This window comes from Hyperolius riggenbachi, chromosome 2, assembly GCF_040937935.1.
Source record: "Hyperolius riggenbachi isolate aHypRig1 chromosome 2, aHypRig1.pri, whole genome shotgun sequence".
NCBI lineage: Eukaryota > Metazoa > Chordata > Amphibia > Anura > Hyperoliidae > Hyperolius > Hyperolius riggenbachi.
In genome coordinates this window covers 46,544,366-46,559,106 of record NC_090647.1, presented here as the reverse complement: position 1 = coordinate 46,559,106, position 14,741 = coordinate 46,544,366, and the positions used below count along the sequence as shown (strand labels likewise).

The following is a 14,741-nucleotide window of genomic DNA, read 5'->3' as shown; positions in this document are numbered from 1 at the left end:
GCTCTTGTTGCAAACTAGGAGTTTTTCATGTCGGTGGGACCTAACCTTCTCAAGGCCTCCTGCCTGGTAATGTGAGACCAACGTACTGTCAGATTACAAAGGCAGGCTAGGAGGCTGTGGTCTAAAGGCGCGTACACACGCCTGATTCCTTCAAACGACTGGTCGTCCGTTCTGCCGACAGTTTGCCCATGTGTACAGTCTGTCTGCAGGCTGATAAGGCTGGTTTTGACTGATCTACTTGGCGAATCAGTCAAAACCAGCCTTATAAGCCTGCCGAATGACTGTGCACACGGGCAAACTGTCGGCAGAACGGCTGCCCCGCAGTCGGGTCTGACAACCCGTCATTTGAAGGAATCAGGCGTGTGTACGTGCCTTAAAAGAGGGACTGAACGATTCGATGCAGACAAGGGCGTAACAATAGACCCTGCAAGGGATGCAGCCGCAGGGGGTTCAGAATCCACATGGGGCCCTCTCTTGAGTGACCGAAAACTAAGAACAACCGTGCAGAGAGCAGAAAGTTTTTTTCTCTCCTTTCCCTAATGAGTGCATCTGCTCAGCTCCTGATCATGAATCATACAAAGTTTTATAGACAAACCCTATACAGTGTTCAGGGGAAGGGGACCCCATCCAAAGTTTTGCGGGGGGCCCCAGTGATTTCTAGTTATGCCCCTGGATGCAGAATATGAAAAAAATGATTCAGCATACCCACGTCATCATTAATTATCCTAATCTCTGAAACACTTCTTATATCTATGTATTATAGTATATTGGCCTGAAACCTCGGCCTTCCAGTGATGTTTAACCTAGGCTATGATGTCATGCAGCCTTCTGACAGAGAGCAGAGATGGTCCTGCTAACTACACTGAGGGGGAGAAAATACCCCACAATGATTCATCTTGCCAGCACTAAAAATGGTGACACCACTGATATATTTAAGAATGTAGTTTGTAATCTGAAAGACAAACAGCTATCCGTATCGTATTTCCGTGCGTAAAAAACAGTTATCCCTCAATGCATAGCTGACAGACTCTGCAGCAGCTTGATCTATAAACAAAGTCACATGGTCAGCTAAACTGATATCAGAAAAGCAGCAGGCTTATCACCTACGAACTGGCCCAACGAATGAGTACCCCATGCTTCATTACCACGTCTTCCTCTCTTAATAGAACTGGTTGCTTGACTACAGCCACCGCGGATTCCAAATAAATTGTGGGATATTGCTTGGCTCTCTTTTCATGGCAAGCTTTACGTTAGAAGTAATGTTAAGTGCTTGAAGGTGGAAGCACGTGGATGTCCTCGTGAGGAGTGTGGTGGTGTTGAGGAATCCATGAACCACTTTCTACTTCATTGTCCTTTTAACGTTGAAGTGTATAAACAGGTGGGAGGAAGCCTAGGTATTCCCTTTCTGGAGCGTCTAAGTTACGCAGAGTGGGCGTATGGAGCATTCAGACACCACCAGGGTTTTGATTTATGCACCTTATACTTAGTCAGCTTAGTTGTTAGGCAGCACACATGGTTGGCACGGTGTCAGGTACCACTTAGGCATAAAACCATTCCTGTTCAGGTGGTGGTAGGCAATATTCTGGGTGAGGTATCTAGGATCCGGGACTTGGAGAGGCGTAGTTTGGGCAGAGGTGCCTGGGTTCTTGCGTGGCAGAACATCAGGCCTCCTTAGCCTATCTCCGTCTCTTATGGGTGAGCTTTCTGTTTCTTATCACTCTTTTCAGTTTTTTTTTGGTTTTTTTTCATACCTTTTTTGATGATTGGCCACAGACATAATTAGTGGAGTTATCCCTCCAACTAACTTATGGGTGTCCTTGTTTGTCCTGTGTTGATTTTGATGTTTTTGTCTTTGTTTACCCCTCCTGCATAAATGGCAGAATGAGTGGTTGTTGTTTCGGGTGATAGTCACTTGTTGGGTGTAGGGTGATGGATTCATGTTTCCTGTTGTCCTGTCTGGTTTTGAATGTATGTGCAAAAAATGTGTCAGCACACCGGTTTTGAATAAGCTCACGCTCTTTTATTGAGCCATGCGTTACCAACAGGTATAAAGCCGACAATTGTTTCGGGGGCCACACAGGGTCCCCCTTCCTCAAGGCGTATAGTGTAACTATACGCCTTGAGGAAGGGGGACCCTGTGTGGCCCCCGAAACAATTGTCGGCTTTATACCTGTTGGTAACACATGGCTCAATAAAAGAGCGTGAGCTTATTCAAAACCGGTGTGCTGACACATTTTTTGCACAGTTTCACTTGAGACATTGCCTATGTCTCAGTGTCAAGCACCCGACCACACTTTTTTGACGGTGTGCCCTCCGCAACCTCTTTTTTCTTGGTTTTGAATGTAGATTGAATGAGTATTCTTCTGCTCAGGGAGTTTGTGATGTGGATAATTTATCAGCTTGTGTAAATAGTATCGTTGCTAATACATTATGTATAGGATATACAATGTATATATCGATTATGTATGTTTTGCTTTTGTGATCCTTGATCACGAATATCATTATTATTTATTGTATTGTATATTTTGTATATATTTTTTCAATAAAAATCAATAAGAGTGTCCATACAGTAATCATTCCTAAAACGGTCACCTGTCTCTCAGGACGACCATCAATGACTGCTCTGATTGATAATAATTGAGTTTAAAGGACCACTGTCGTGAAAATCAAAACAATGTAAAATATATATAAACATACACATATAAGAAGTATGTTTCTTCCAGAGTAAAATAAGCCATAAATTACTTTTCTCCTATAATGCTGTCACTTACAGTAGGTAGTAGAAATCTGACAGAACCAATGGATTTTGGACTAACCCATCTCATTATGGGGGTTCTCAGGGGTTTCTTTATTTTCAAAAGCACTTAGTGAATGGCAGTTGCTCCATCCAACTGCCAAAAAAGTGTGCAGCGAGCAGGTAGGCTGGCCAGCATCTTTGTATAAATCTTTTTCAGGGAGTGTCTTTATAAAGAATAAAGGCCACGCTGAAAAACCCCTATGGACCTATGGAGAGATGGACTTGCCTAAAACCTGTGGGTAATGTCAGTTTTTTAACTAACTACTGTAATGCTGGGCATAGACGGGTCGTTTTTTCCCTTATCAATCGAGCCGCTGATGGCTCGATTGATAATATCCGACAGGTCCGATGACCCGCCGGATAGATTCCCCGCTCGATCCCCGCGGGCGGACAATAGCGGGGAATCGAGCGGAAGATAAGGAGTGCCCGCGGGGACGAGCGGGAATCGATCAGGCCGCCCGTGGGGACGCGGCGGGAGTTGATCCGGCGGCTAATCGAGCCGCTGGGTCGACACGTATGCCCAGCATAACTGACAGCAACATAGGAGAAAAGTAACTTATGGCTCATTTTACTCAGGAAGAAACATGCTTCTTATTAAAATGTGTTCACATATATTTTAAATTTTAAGATTTTGGCGACAGCGGTCCTTCATACATGGGCACCTTCATCTAGAAACCCATGTGTAATGTGTAGCAAATATATTACAATTCCTTGCAATAGTTGTCCTTCAAGTGAATCTGAAGCTAATTTAAAAACAAACAAACAGATACGTACCTAAGGAAAGGGAAGGCTCTGTGTCCTAATGAGCCTTCCGGTTTCTCTTTCCAGCGCTGCATCCCCGGTTCAACTCTCCCGCCACAGGCAGCTTCGGAAGTCTCCGGTAGCCCCAGTGCTTTCTAAGACGGGCGGCGCCGTACTGCGCATGCGTGAGACAGCGTGCTTGGACATGCGCATTATGGAGCGGCCCGTCATCGGGAGAACTCTGGCTCCCGAAGACTTCAGAAGCCTCGGGCAGCCTCCGACCGATCGGCCAGTGACTGCTAATGGGGGAGCCAGCGATGGAACGCCATGACTGTAGGAGGAATGTGAAGGCTCATCCAGAGCTTTCCCTCTCCTTAGGTGAGTATCTGTTTTTTTTTTCCTTTTAAATTGGCTTCAGACTCCCTTTCAAGTTTGATGTAGTATACTGAAAAAGAATGTATTAATTGATAGAATCCATGCCCTGGGTAAGATTTTTATTCCAAGCCGATTTCAGCTGATCAATCCTCTCTCTTTGTAGATTTGTATACCTGCCAGGGCCCTGAAAACCCAGGGGCTGTCCTTGACGAAGAGGAGGACTTCCAAAACACTAAGTGGCCAGTGCTAATGGGAGCAGCCATTACTCCAGTCCCCGATACCTCAGCTAATGAAGACTGGTGGATGCCATGGCAGCGCGGCTCCAATGACAAGGAAATATCGCACCCATCAATATTTCTTAAATAAACTGCGCAGGAGCTAAGTGTCCATGAAAGACACATTGTAATGGAGGGTTTAATATTTCAGCTCGTTGCCGTCTCACGGAGCTGGGGAAAAACAAGAAGCCAGGCCCTCATCAATCACATCCTACGGCAGATACCACATCGAGGCGGGCAATTAGCCAGCCACCCTTCCTCCTACAGCGGGAGGAGGGATTCCAACCATAGGGGGAGCAGGTGACACTCCCTCGCCCATCCATCTCTCCATCTGTGACGGCACGCGGGACGCTAAGCTGGCGACAACGCTGCTTTACGCCAAGATGGATGGAGCCTACGATAGGAGGCTGATTAATGGCGTTAGGTTAATTCTCGCCAGCTTATCAGCTAAAATATTCATTGAAGGGAAAATTATTACGGAGTTTTTGGCAAGCGCTTATTTTGAACGATCGCTTGCAGGTCATTTATGACGAGTTTTCGACATTTTGACTTTCTGACCGCGCCCTATTTCTCAGGATCCCATTTAAACATTCAAATAATTTAGTAAGAAATTTCGTATCGTTACAAAACATGACCTAAATAGGCGCCCTCCATGAACAGACATCTTCTGAGTAATGATTATGTGTCAGCCAGTCCAACAACTTTTAGGACACAAGTTTTACAGAATATTTGTGTAAGGGGAAAAAATTAACATGCCTTGATTATAATTAACGTGTTTTAGTTCCTGGACGTAGTTTCTATGTCCAGGAACCATGCGCGCTCCCGCGGCCGATCGCGCGTGCACACGCGCTCCCGGCCCGCGGTTTGTTAGCCAGGCAATCAGTGAATCGGGCTATGGTGCCCGATCACTGATTCCTCTCCCCCACTGAAAAAGCGACAGCTTCTCTCAGAAGCTGCGCTTTTTCTGGCTGTAGCGTCCCCCATGCGTCCATGTAAGCGTATGTTACGCTTAGAGTGACGTCATGTAAACAAACTCATGGCCGCCATCTTGTGGCCAAAAAGTAAAACTACAACTAAAAGTTAAAAAAAAAAAAATTTCAAACACACATTTACATTATAAATCTCTTGTTTACATCCCACCCTCCCAAAACTACCCAAATAAAATGTTTAATATAAAAAACAAAAAACATTACAATAAAAAAAAAAAAATGTAAATATTTACCTAAGGGTCTAAACTTTTTAAATATCAATGTAAAGATGAAATATTTCTATATTTTTTTTATTTCAAACTTGTAAATAGTGATAGATGCAAAACGGAAAAAATTCACCTTTATTTCCAAATAAAATATTGTCGCCATACATTGTGATAGGGACATAATTTTAACGGTGTAATAACCGGGACATATGGGCAAATACAATACGTGAGTTTTAATTATGGAGGCATGTATTATTTTAAAACTATAATGGCTAAAAACTGAGAAATGATGCATTTTTTCCGTTTTTTTTTTAATTCTTCCTGTTAAAATGCATTTACAGTAAAGTGGCTCTTAGCAAAATGTACCCCCCCAAAGAAAGCCTAATTGGTGGCGGAAAAAACAAGATATAGATCAGTTCATTGTGATAAGTAGTGATAAAGTTATAGGCTAAATGAATGGGAGGTGAACATTTCTCAAGTGAAAACGACGGAACGCGAATGGGTTAAAGGGACTCAGAGACGAGTCTTAGGCCCCATTCACACTTGCGTTTCGAGTCCGCAAGTGTCCGGGGGTCCGGATCCGGGGGCCGCAAAGAGACCGTATGGATCTCTGCGGTGGCCACAAGGCGGCACAAGTTGCGGATCCGGAATGTATCAGTTCCGGCTACAATAAAGTAGTCGGAACTAGATACTTTGCAGTGCCAGAAAGGCACCGCAAGCATGGGGGATACCGGCGTATAGTCCGGGCCCCCCAAGTGGCATAGGACCGGTGCTGGAAGCATCCGGTCCTATTGCCAGTGTGATGGGAAACATCCGTTTTCCATTGCACAGCATTGCCCGCATGTTCGGGTCAGGATCCGGCCCGGGTCCGCAGCCGCACCGGGACGGACTGAAAAATAGCGCATGTTGGAAAAAAAAGCCGGACCGTCCCGGAGCTGCGTTCCCGGATCGGATCCGGACGGCGCACAAGTGTGAATGGATACATTGATTAGCAATGTATCCGTTCACCATCCGCTCTGTACGGAGCGTTCCGGGTCCGGGGAAGCCGGACCTGGAAGGCTAATGTGAACCGGGCCTAAAGCTAGTTTTTTTTACTTTCCCGGGGCTTCCTCCAGCCCCATAAGCACAGCTGCGTCCCTCGCCGTCCTCCTGCTCTGTCCCGTGCAGCCCGCGGTGAGCCCCGGTAACGGGCTCAGTTGAAGCCAGTCAGGGTGTTCTGTGCATGCACAGTAGACCCGGAGTGACGTCACTGAGCTCGTTACCGTCAACATTGTACTCAAAAGAGGTCTTAAATCAAGGTTGTAATCAACACTGTAAGATTTCATTACTGCTTAGACCAATGAAATTGGACGATTGAACCAATTACAATGCACAATTGGATCAGATTGAACTTATCAGATTAGACCAATCACACTGCATGATTGCATGATTTATTAACATAAAAAAACAAACAAAGCACACAAAAATGATTATAAAACAAAAAAGAAAACAACAAAAAACAGTGTGCTCTCCCAAGCCTGAGTGGGGGAGGGGTGGGGTACTTTGAAAGAGGCGGAGCAGAAATACTCCTTCCCCTCCATAAACCTTTTGTTCCATGTAGAAAACAAGGGGTTTATCCCACCTTCAGAGCCAAGGAGGAGGTTAGGGTAACAACATGGGAGGAACTATCTACCACCTTAATGAATACACCTTATCCGTTTTCCAGAAGTGGCTAAATCTTTTAAAAAGCAAAAAAAAAAAAAGAAAAATGCTGTTACTTACAAATAATAATATAATACCAGTACTGTTCAGTCCCATTCATGGGTCCAGCAGTCATGGGCAATACGCTGGGTAGGGATGGTCTTGTCTAGGAAAACTCATGAAGAAGCATGTGATAAGTTTGGTCAGGTGATAGACATATAAGTCTCTGATTTGCTAGTTATGGTCATGTGCTAAAGCAGGATGTGATCCCAGCAAATCAGAGCTTTGCAAATCTATCAGCTGATCAAACAAATCACATGCTTCTCCATGAGTTCTCCTAGACATGACTGCCACTAATGCTGGGCAATGCATGCCTGCAGTGGGAATTTAAGGGTTTAAAAAGGGCGGTGGATATATGGGGAGAGAGATGCACAGTTTTTTTGTGGCAAATAATAATAAAATTTACAATACATTGTAGCTCAAATAAAATTGCATTGCAACATGAAAAATGTATAAAAGAGCATGTTTGCCGTTTCTAGGGTGACTGCACCTTACAAATGCACACAATTACTAGGCCACAAATACCACAGACAAGATAAGCCGTGCTAAGCGTTACACATACAGGAAGCTGTGGTACAGGACAGGTTCTCTTACCTATGTCTGAAATCTTTATTTCTGAGAGGAATAAGAGGAAAATGAGGAGTTAGTAATAGACAGGAAAAAACAGAGCGGTTACTGAGATAGGCAGAAATAAGTCAGACACAGACAGACACATCCCGAGAAACAAAACAGAGAAAGAAAAAGAGGGCGGACTGCATGGGAGTGTCTAGGATACCATTAGCAACCAATCAACTTTCCCCTTTTAAGCTGAATTTGTCGGTTAGATAATAGAATAGAGAATGTGATTGGTTTCTGTGGGCAATAAGGTTCACAAGCTAAAAATAAGAGGCCTAAGACACTGAACTTTCAGATATACACATCTTAAATAAGTACACAGGGCTGCTTCACACCAAAATCGTAAGCAATTCTGAACCGATTCACACAGTGCTTTTGCATTTCTATACATGTTACAGATCCCCAATTGCTCCAAAAACGCTACATGCAGTGATTTTGTGATTTTAATATGAGCACTGGTTTGAAAAAGCCCATTGGATTTAATGGTCCAAGAGCTTTTCAAAACACTGAAAAGTGCTGGTGATCAAAAAAGTTCCTCAAAAGTGATCTCGGTGTGAAATGGCCCTCAGAAATTCCAACAAAGTTGCAAATATGGAGAGAGTCTGACAAATGGAGAAAGCAAATAACAGGTTTGGTAATCCAGTGACAGTTCAATGCTATAAGCAGGGATATGGTATGGTAGGGATAAGGGGGTAGCTATGCTGGTGGGGATAAACAGAAGGCTTTGATGGAAAGGAGGAGGAGAAGGAGACACTGCTGGCCTGAGAAGATTGCTTTTTTGCTATGAGGAGATTGCTTTTCTGCTATGAGGAGATAGCACTATTGGTAGTGATGAGAATATGGTTTTGCTGGTAAGGATGCAGAGGTAGCACTGCTGGTAGAAATAACAAAAAAGGTTTTGATGGCAGAGTTGAAGGGATGGCTTTTCTTAAGGAGGTGGCTTTGCTGGTAGGGATGAGGAGATGGCTTTATTGGTAGGGATGAGGAGATGGCTTTGCTGGTAGGGATGAGGAGATGCTTTGCTGGTGGGGATGAGGAGAGGAGATGGCTTTGGTGGTAGTGATCAGGAGATGGCTTTGGTGGTAGTGATCAGGAGATGGCTTTGCTGGTAGGGATGAGTAGATGGCTTTGCTGGTTGTGATGAGGAGAAGGCTTTGCTGGTAGGAAAGAGGAGATGGCTTTGCTGGTGGGGATGAGGAGATAGCTTTGCTGGTAGGAAAGAGGAGATGGCTTTGGTGGTAGGGATCAGGAGTTGGCTTTGCTGGTACTGATCACGAGATGGCTTTGCTGGTAGGGATGAGTAGATGGCTTTGCTGGTAGGGATGAGGAGAAGGCTTTGCTGGTAGGAAAGAGGAGATGGCTTTTCTGGTAGGGATCAGGAGTTGGCTTTGCTGGTGGGGATGAGGAGATAGCTTTGGTGGTAGGGACCAGGAGATGGCTTTGCTGGTAGTTATCAGGAGATGTCATTGCTGGTAGGGATGAGTAGATGCTTTTGTTGGTAGGGATGAGGAGAATGCTTTGCTGCTAGGGATGAGGAGATGGCTTTGCTGGTAGGGATGAGGAGGTGGCTTTGCTGGTAGGAATGAGGAGGTGGCTTTGCTGGTAGGGATGAGGAGATGGCTTTGCTGGTAGGGATGAGGAGATGGCTTTGCTGGTAGGGAGGAGGAGATGGTTTTTCTGGTAGGAATGAGAAGATGGTTTTGCTGGTAGGAATGAGAAGATGGTTTTGCTGGTAGGGATGAGAAGATTGCTTTGCTGGTAGGAATCAGGAGATGGCTTTGCTGGTAGGGAGGAGATGCTTTGCTGGTAGGGAGGAGATGCTTTGCTGGTAGGGAGGAGATGCTTTGCTGGTAGGGATCAGGAGATGGCTTTGCTGGTAGGGAGGAGATGCTTTGCTGGTAGGGATCAGGAGATGGCTTTGCTGGTAGGGAGGAGATGCTTTGCTGGTAGGGATCAGGAGATGGCTTTGCTGGTAGGGAGGAGATGCTTTGCTGGTAGGGATCAGGAGATGGCTTTGGTAGTAGGGATGAGGAAAGGGCTTTGCTGGTAGGGATGACGAGATGGCTTTGTTGATAGGGATGAGCAAATGGCTTTGCTGGTGGGGATGAGGAGGTGGATGTGCTGGTAGGGATCAGGATGTGGCTTTGCTGGTAGGGATGAGGAAATGGCTTTACTGGTAGGAATTAGGAGATGACTTTGTGTACATTAAGAGATGCCACTGATGATATGAAGAGAATTTACATGTGGGTAGAGAAATGAGAATGAGATTTTTGTTTTATTAGGGCACATGAGGGAAGGGAATACGAAGTGTGTGTATTACATTATCCACTATTTTCTGACTCAATGCACAAAGTCAAACCACAAGTCAAATACTCTAAAAAGAACTACTTATTTTAAAAAATGTGTTCCAATATTTTACATGCAGCAAACACCACACCGACTGAAACGTATAGAGACTTCAAAACTGACCCTTGCCAATCACAGTGAAAAAGAATTCTCCACACCACCAATTTAGCTGAAGCTGGCTGATCGGTGGAGCTTTACATGGTTTTTACACAAGAACGTTCACTCGACTTTTCCATGCAAGATGAGAAGGAAACCCAAGCTCTGCAGTTACCTTAACTCCAAGATGTTGGTGACATTGCCAGAGGGAAAGATTCTCCGGATGTAGTTGAAATCGCCCACGTAGAGGCTGCCATCTGCGCCGCACGTCAATGCAACCGGTGCCAGCAGCTTGTTGCCATCTGCGAGGCCATTGCAGCTCGGACAGGAGATGCTCCTGCGCCGCCCGTTACCCATAATGCTGCCGATCACAGCCGGCTGCTGGGAGATGAACTGGTTCTCCCCATTGCCCTTGTGCAGGATGCCTGTTCAAAACACGGAAAACGGGACGGATTCACAGAATGCATATCATAAATTATTTAACTGTACTTCTTCATAAAAGTGTCCCTGAAGGGTAAAAAAGTGCCCTAAATGGATACTTACCTCAGTAGATGGATGCCTCTGCATCCTCCAGAGCAAGGATGTCGAACTCCAGTCCTCAAGGGCCGAGGTCCTGACACATTCTTGGCACAGCTCAAATGAATTGATGGGACTGAATCAGAAAAGTCGAGGTTCATCAGGTAGAACACATTTCTCCACTTCTCAGTCCATCCTAAACAGTGGTATAGAAGTGGCCCTCGAGGACTGGAGTTTGACACCTGTGTTTCAGAGTTTTCCATTGTACCCCTCGCCTCCAGCAATACTGCGCTGGGGCCCTCCCTCCAACCTCGGCAACACTCCTGTCCCTGAACAGGAGCGGCCGCCCTGGGCAAGATGCCTAGCACCTGCGCTGTAGCCCAGAGCCACTCGAGCTTGGCATTTACCAAGCCCAAGTGATTCCATTCTACAGCGCAGACAAAACCCATCCTGCACCTGCACAGAGTAGCCAAAATTGTTTCTAGATGGAACGGTGGCTGCACACTTCCAGAAGCTCCCAGCACTGGTTTGGTGGTCTAAAGGAGGCCATGGGAAGCCTCTGGAGGATGTAAACGCTTCCTTCTATCAAGGTAAGTTTGACATTTTTGCTTTTTTTTCCCTTTAATTACTGTAGTTTACTTTAACTAAGGAGAGATATTCCATGAGATGACTGAGATAAGGAGAGATAATTCATGAAATAAAACAGATAAGGAGAGATCATTTGTGAGATAAGATAAATAGAAAGAGATACATCTGGAGTTCAGAAAATTAAAGAGTTAAATCATGAAATAAGAGAGATAAGTTATAGGATAAAACAGATAAGGAGATAAAGCCTGAGTTAAGGTAGTAAAGGGGAAGTAAGGCATGGGATAAAACCAATAAGGCGTTAGTTATTGGAGAACTCAGATGTTACCTTTGAGGTGGATTCAAAAAGGTATGTCATGAATTATCTCACCTTACTTTAGGTTTATTTTCAACTATAAGGAGACATAATTCATGAGATAATGGGGAGATAAGGCATGTTATAAAGCAGATAAGGGAAGATAAGCCATGTGATAACTGAGAGAAGGGGAGATACGGCATGTGATAAGGCAGATAAGGTGAGATAAGTCCCGTGATAATGGAGAGCAGGGGAGATAAGACATGAGCTGAAAAAGATTAATCATTAGATAAGGTGGTTAAGGAGAGATAAATCATTAGTTAAGACAGAAAAGTAGAAATAAATCAGTTAAGATAGTTAAGAAGAGATAAATTAAGGATTAAGATAGATAAGGAGAGACAATACATAAGATTTGCGGATAAACTTATTTGAGTGAAGAGAAGCTTCTGCAGCTAAAAATCCTGGAAAGAAACATCTGTAAACATCCGGATTCTTGTTAATTTTGGGTTTAGTTGGAAATTAACCCCTGCAATTCACAAGGCACAATGTGACAGACTCTGGCCATGAAAAGGACCCTGAGATACACCCAGCTTACCAGTCTGTATATTGAGTGCGTGATGTTTGTCCAGCGACCATCCGCCCAGCTTGGAGGCCTCGATTTCATAGCCCTGTAAGATAGCCGTCCTCTTCTCCCACAGTATGAGGTCCGGGCAGGATTCATATTCATAGCCTACGGAGACTGAAATGCAGAGAGAGAGAGAGATGTGACCTTAACGTCCCGATAAGTGTGAGTCAGGGCAGCAATCAGAGGCAGCGGCATTTTCCCTGGCAGTTGCCAGTCACGGCTGAAATACCATTATGCTAAGCGAGCTGGTAAACTGCCGATATTGCTTTAATGGAGGACATTCTGAAAGCCGCCGGTCATCTAATCACCTGCCTATCACGAGTGTTCATATAACGTTACTCGAGGGGAGGACTGCATCAACCACACGAGACGACAGAGCAGGCCAATCGATCAATCACACTTTACAGCTAAAAATCTGAAGCGAGCGCTGGCAAGAAATCTAAAGGCCCATACCCACCTCTCGATTCTTCCGACGATCAGCGTTTGAGCGGCGATCGGTCATTTACGCAATCTCGCGACATGGGTACAGGTGCACGAACGCGTGGACGTCACATGGGGATAACGACCGTCATGGCAGATCAGATCTTTAAAGGGTACCAGAGATGAAAAGCAGTAAAGCTTTGATACTTACCCGGAGCTTTCTCAGGCTCATGGATCCAGCGCTTTTCCCCTCTAAGCTATCGCAGACAAGGGTGTCGGCTGTAGCACCGTCACAGTAGCACCTGCAATATTTATATACTGCAATTCTGCGCAGGTGCAGTAGTGGCTTTCCGATCAGCCTCAGGCTGAAATAGCCGAGCCCGAATGGGTCTGCTCTACTGTGCAGAAGCAAGTCGCCTGTGCAGTACAGTGGTCCAGATCGGGCCCTGCAATTTCCAGTCCTATCTGGTCTGCTGTACTGCACGATGTAAATCCAGTAAATGCATTTGGAAAAGAAACAGGGCAGCCCATCTGTCTCTGGAAGCCGGACTTCACGGTTTTCTGGCAGCTCTTTAAGAGGCCCACTAAAGAGGATGTTTCTACTCCTGCCTCATTTGCACTGCTGCTGCATCACCACTAAAACTAACAATCACATGACCCTGCAGCAAAGTGCGCAGACAGGGTCATCATATGCATAATGCCACCCGCCACTCAGTGACATACTCCATACAGGGCAGGAAATACATCACTGGGATTCCCGTAGGTCCGCGCATGATACACTCAGTCTACCATAGACTTCCATTACCCTATTCACCATGCGTTAAGCGTGGTGCTTGCGTTAACACGCTGCAGCCATTGCTCGGATACTTCCGGCGCACTGCCATGAACTGCAATAGGTGTGAAAGGTAAAAAATAGGTAAAATGGGTAACGCAGGAATTTACTTCTAGTGTAAAAGGGGCCTACAAGTATTCTACAGCCAATACATTTTGCAGCCAATACATTTTGACCTGAAATTTGCATGCTTTGGCAGACACACAACTGGATTGGTGTAGGAAGATTATGCTTTTCTCCACCACAGGTGGTAACCTACAGGGTGAGATGATGCTTGTTTGACGTTATTGGCCATAGAAATAGTTTAATTAATGGACAATTTGATTTGCATGCATGTAAAATTGAACCCTGGTATCCATAGTGGAGCAACTAACAGCCATCTCTTACCGAAGGCTTCGGACAGCCCATAGACCTTCTGGCTGTAGACGTCGGTCTTGTCCCAGATGAAGGAGTACGAGAGGTCCGGGGCGGCAGCAAACCACTTCCTGAACAGCCGCCCCTCCACGGCCACCATCAGGTGCACCTTCATCAGGTTGAACGGGATGGTGTGATGAGTCAGGCTGATCCTCAGGACGGATTTATAGCCGGCGTTTCGAGTGCTTAAGTAGTTCAACTTGATTTTGCTTCCTGGGATCGGAACTTCTTCCTGCAAAGACTGGTGGGGGGAGAAAAACGCGGTCAAATGGAGTTTAACTAAAATGTTCCATTAATTGTTTCTCACAAAAGTCACATTATTCCTGTAAGTGGTTAGTAGTGTTATTTTGTTACACGTTAATGCGGATATTTACCAAAGTGAGAGACATATGGAGGCAGCCATATTTATTTCCCTTTAAACAATACTAGTTGCCCGGCAGTCCTGCTGATATCTTTGGCTGCAGATGTATCTGGATCACACACCTGAAACAAGCATGTGGCTAGTGTAGTCAGAATTCAGTCAGAGCAGCTGATCTGCATGCTTGTTCACGGTCTATGGTGTTACAGGCAGTGGATCAGCAGAACTGCCAGGCAATGTGCATTGTTTAAAAGGACATACATGTGGCAGCCTCCATATCCCTCTCACCTTGGGTTCCCTTTAAGATGGAGGGACGCCTATAGCTGCTCCCTCTCTGCATCTTGCTGTAGCCAGGACTGTGGAGTGGGTACAAAAATCATCCGACTCCGACTCCTCATTTTATGAAACCACGACTCCGACTCCAGGTACCCATAATGACTCCGACTCCTTATACTGGGTACACACGATGAGATTTCCCGTTCGATTCCCGGATCGATTCGATTAAATCAAACATGT

General features: G+C 45.3%; 1 protein-coding gene across 21 annotated transcripts in view; it reads right to left on the bottom strand.

The window, feature by feature from the left end:
- The window catches only part of TENM4 (teneurin transmembrane protein 4), a 1,797,006-nt gene that overhangs the window by 60,346 nt on the left and 1,721,919 nt on the right, over window positions 1-14,741 (bottom strand). For 19 of the 21 annotated variants that reach the window (XM_068266709.1, XM_068266713.1, XM_068266710.1 and 16 more), the window contains 4 exons: window positions 13,841-14,108; window positions 12,172-12,315; window positions 10,356-10,605; window positions 7,718-7,738 (listed from right to left, as the gene is read on the bottom strand). In XM_068266709.1, the coding sequence (XP_068122810.1) occupies window positions 7,718-7,738; window positions 10,356-10,605; window positions 12,172-12,315; window positions 13,841-14,108 (683 nt within the window). The remainder of the gene's footprint in view (window positions 1-7,717; window positions 7,739-10,355; window positions 10,606-12,171; window positions 12,316-13,840; window positions 14,109-14,741) is intronic. The other 2 variants (XM_068266721.1, XM_068266726.1) reach the window with 1 other exon arrangement.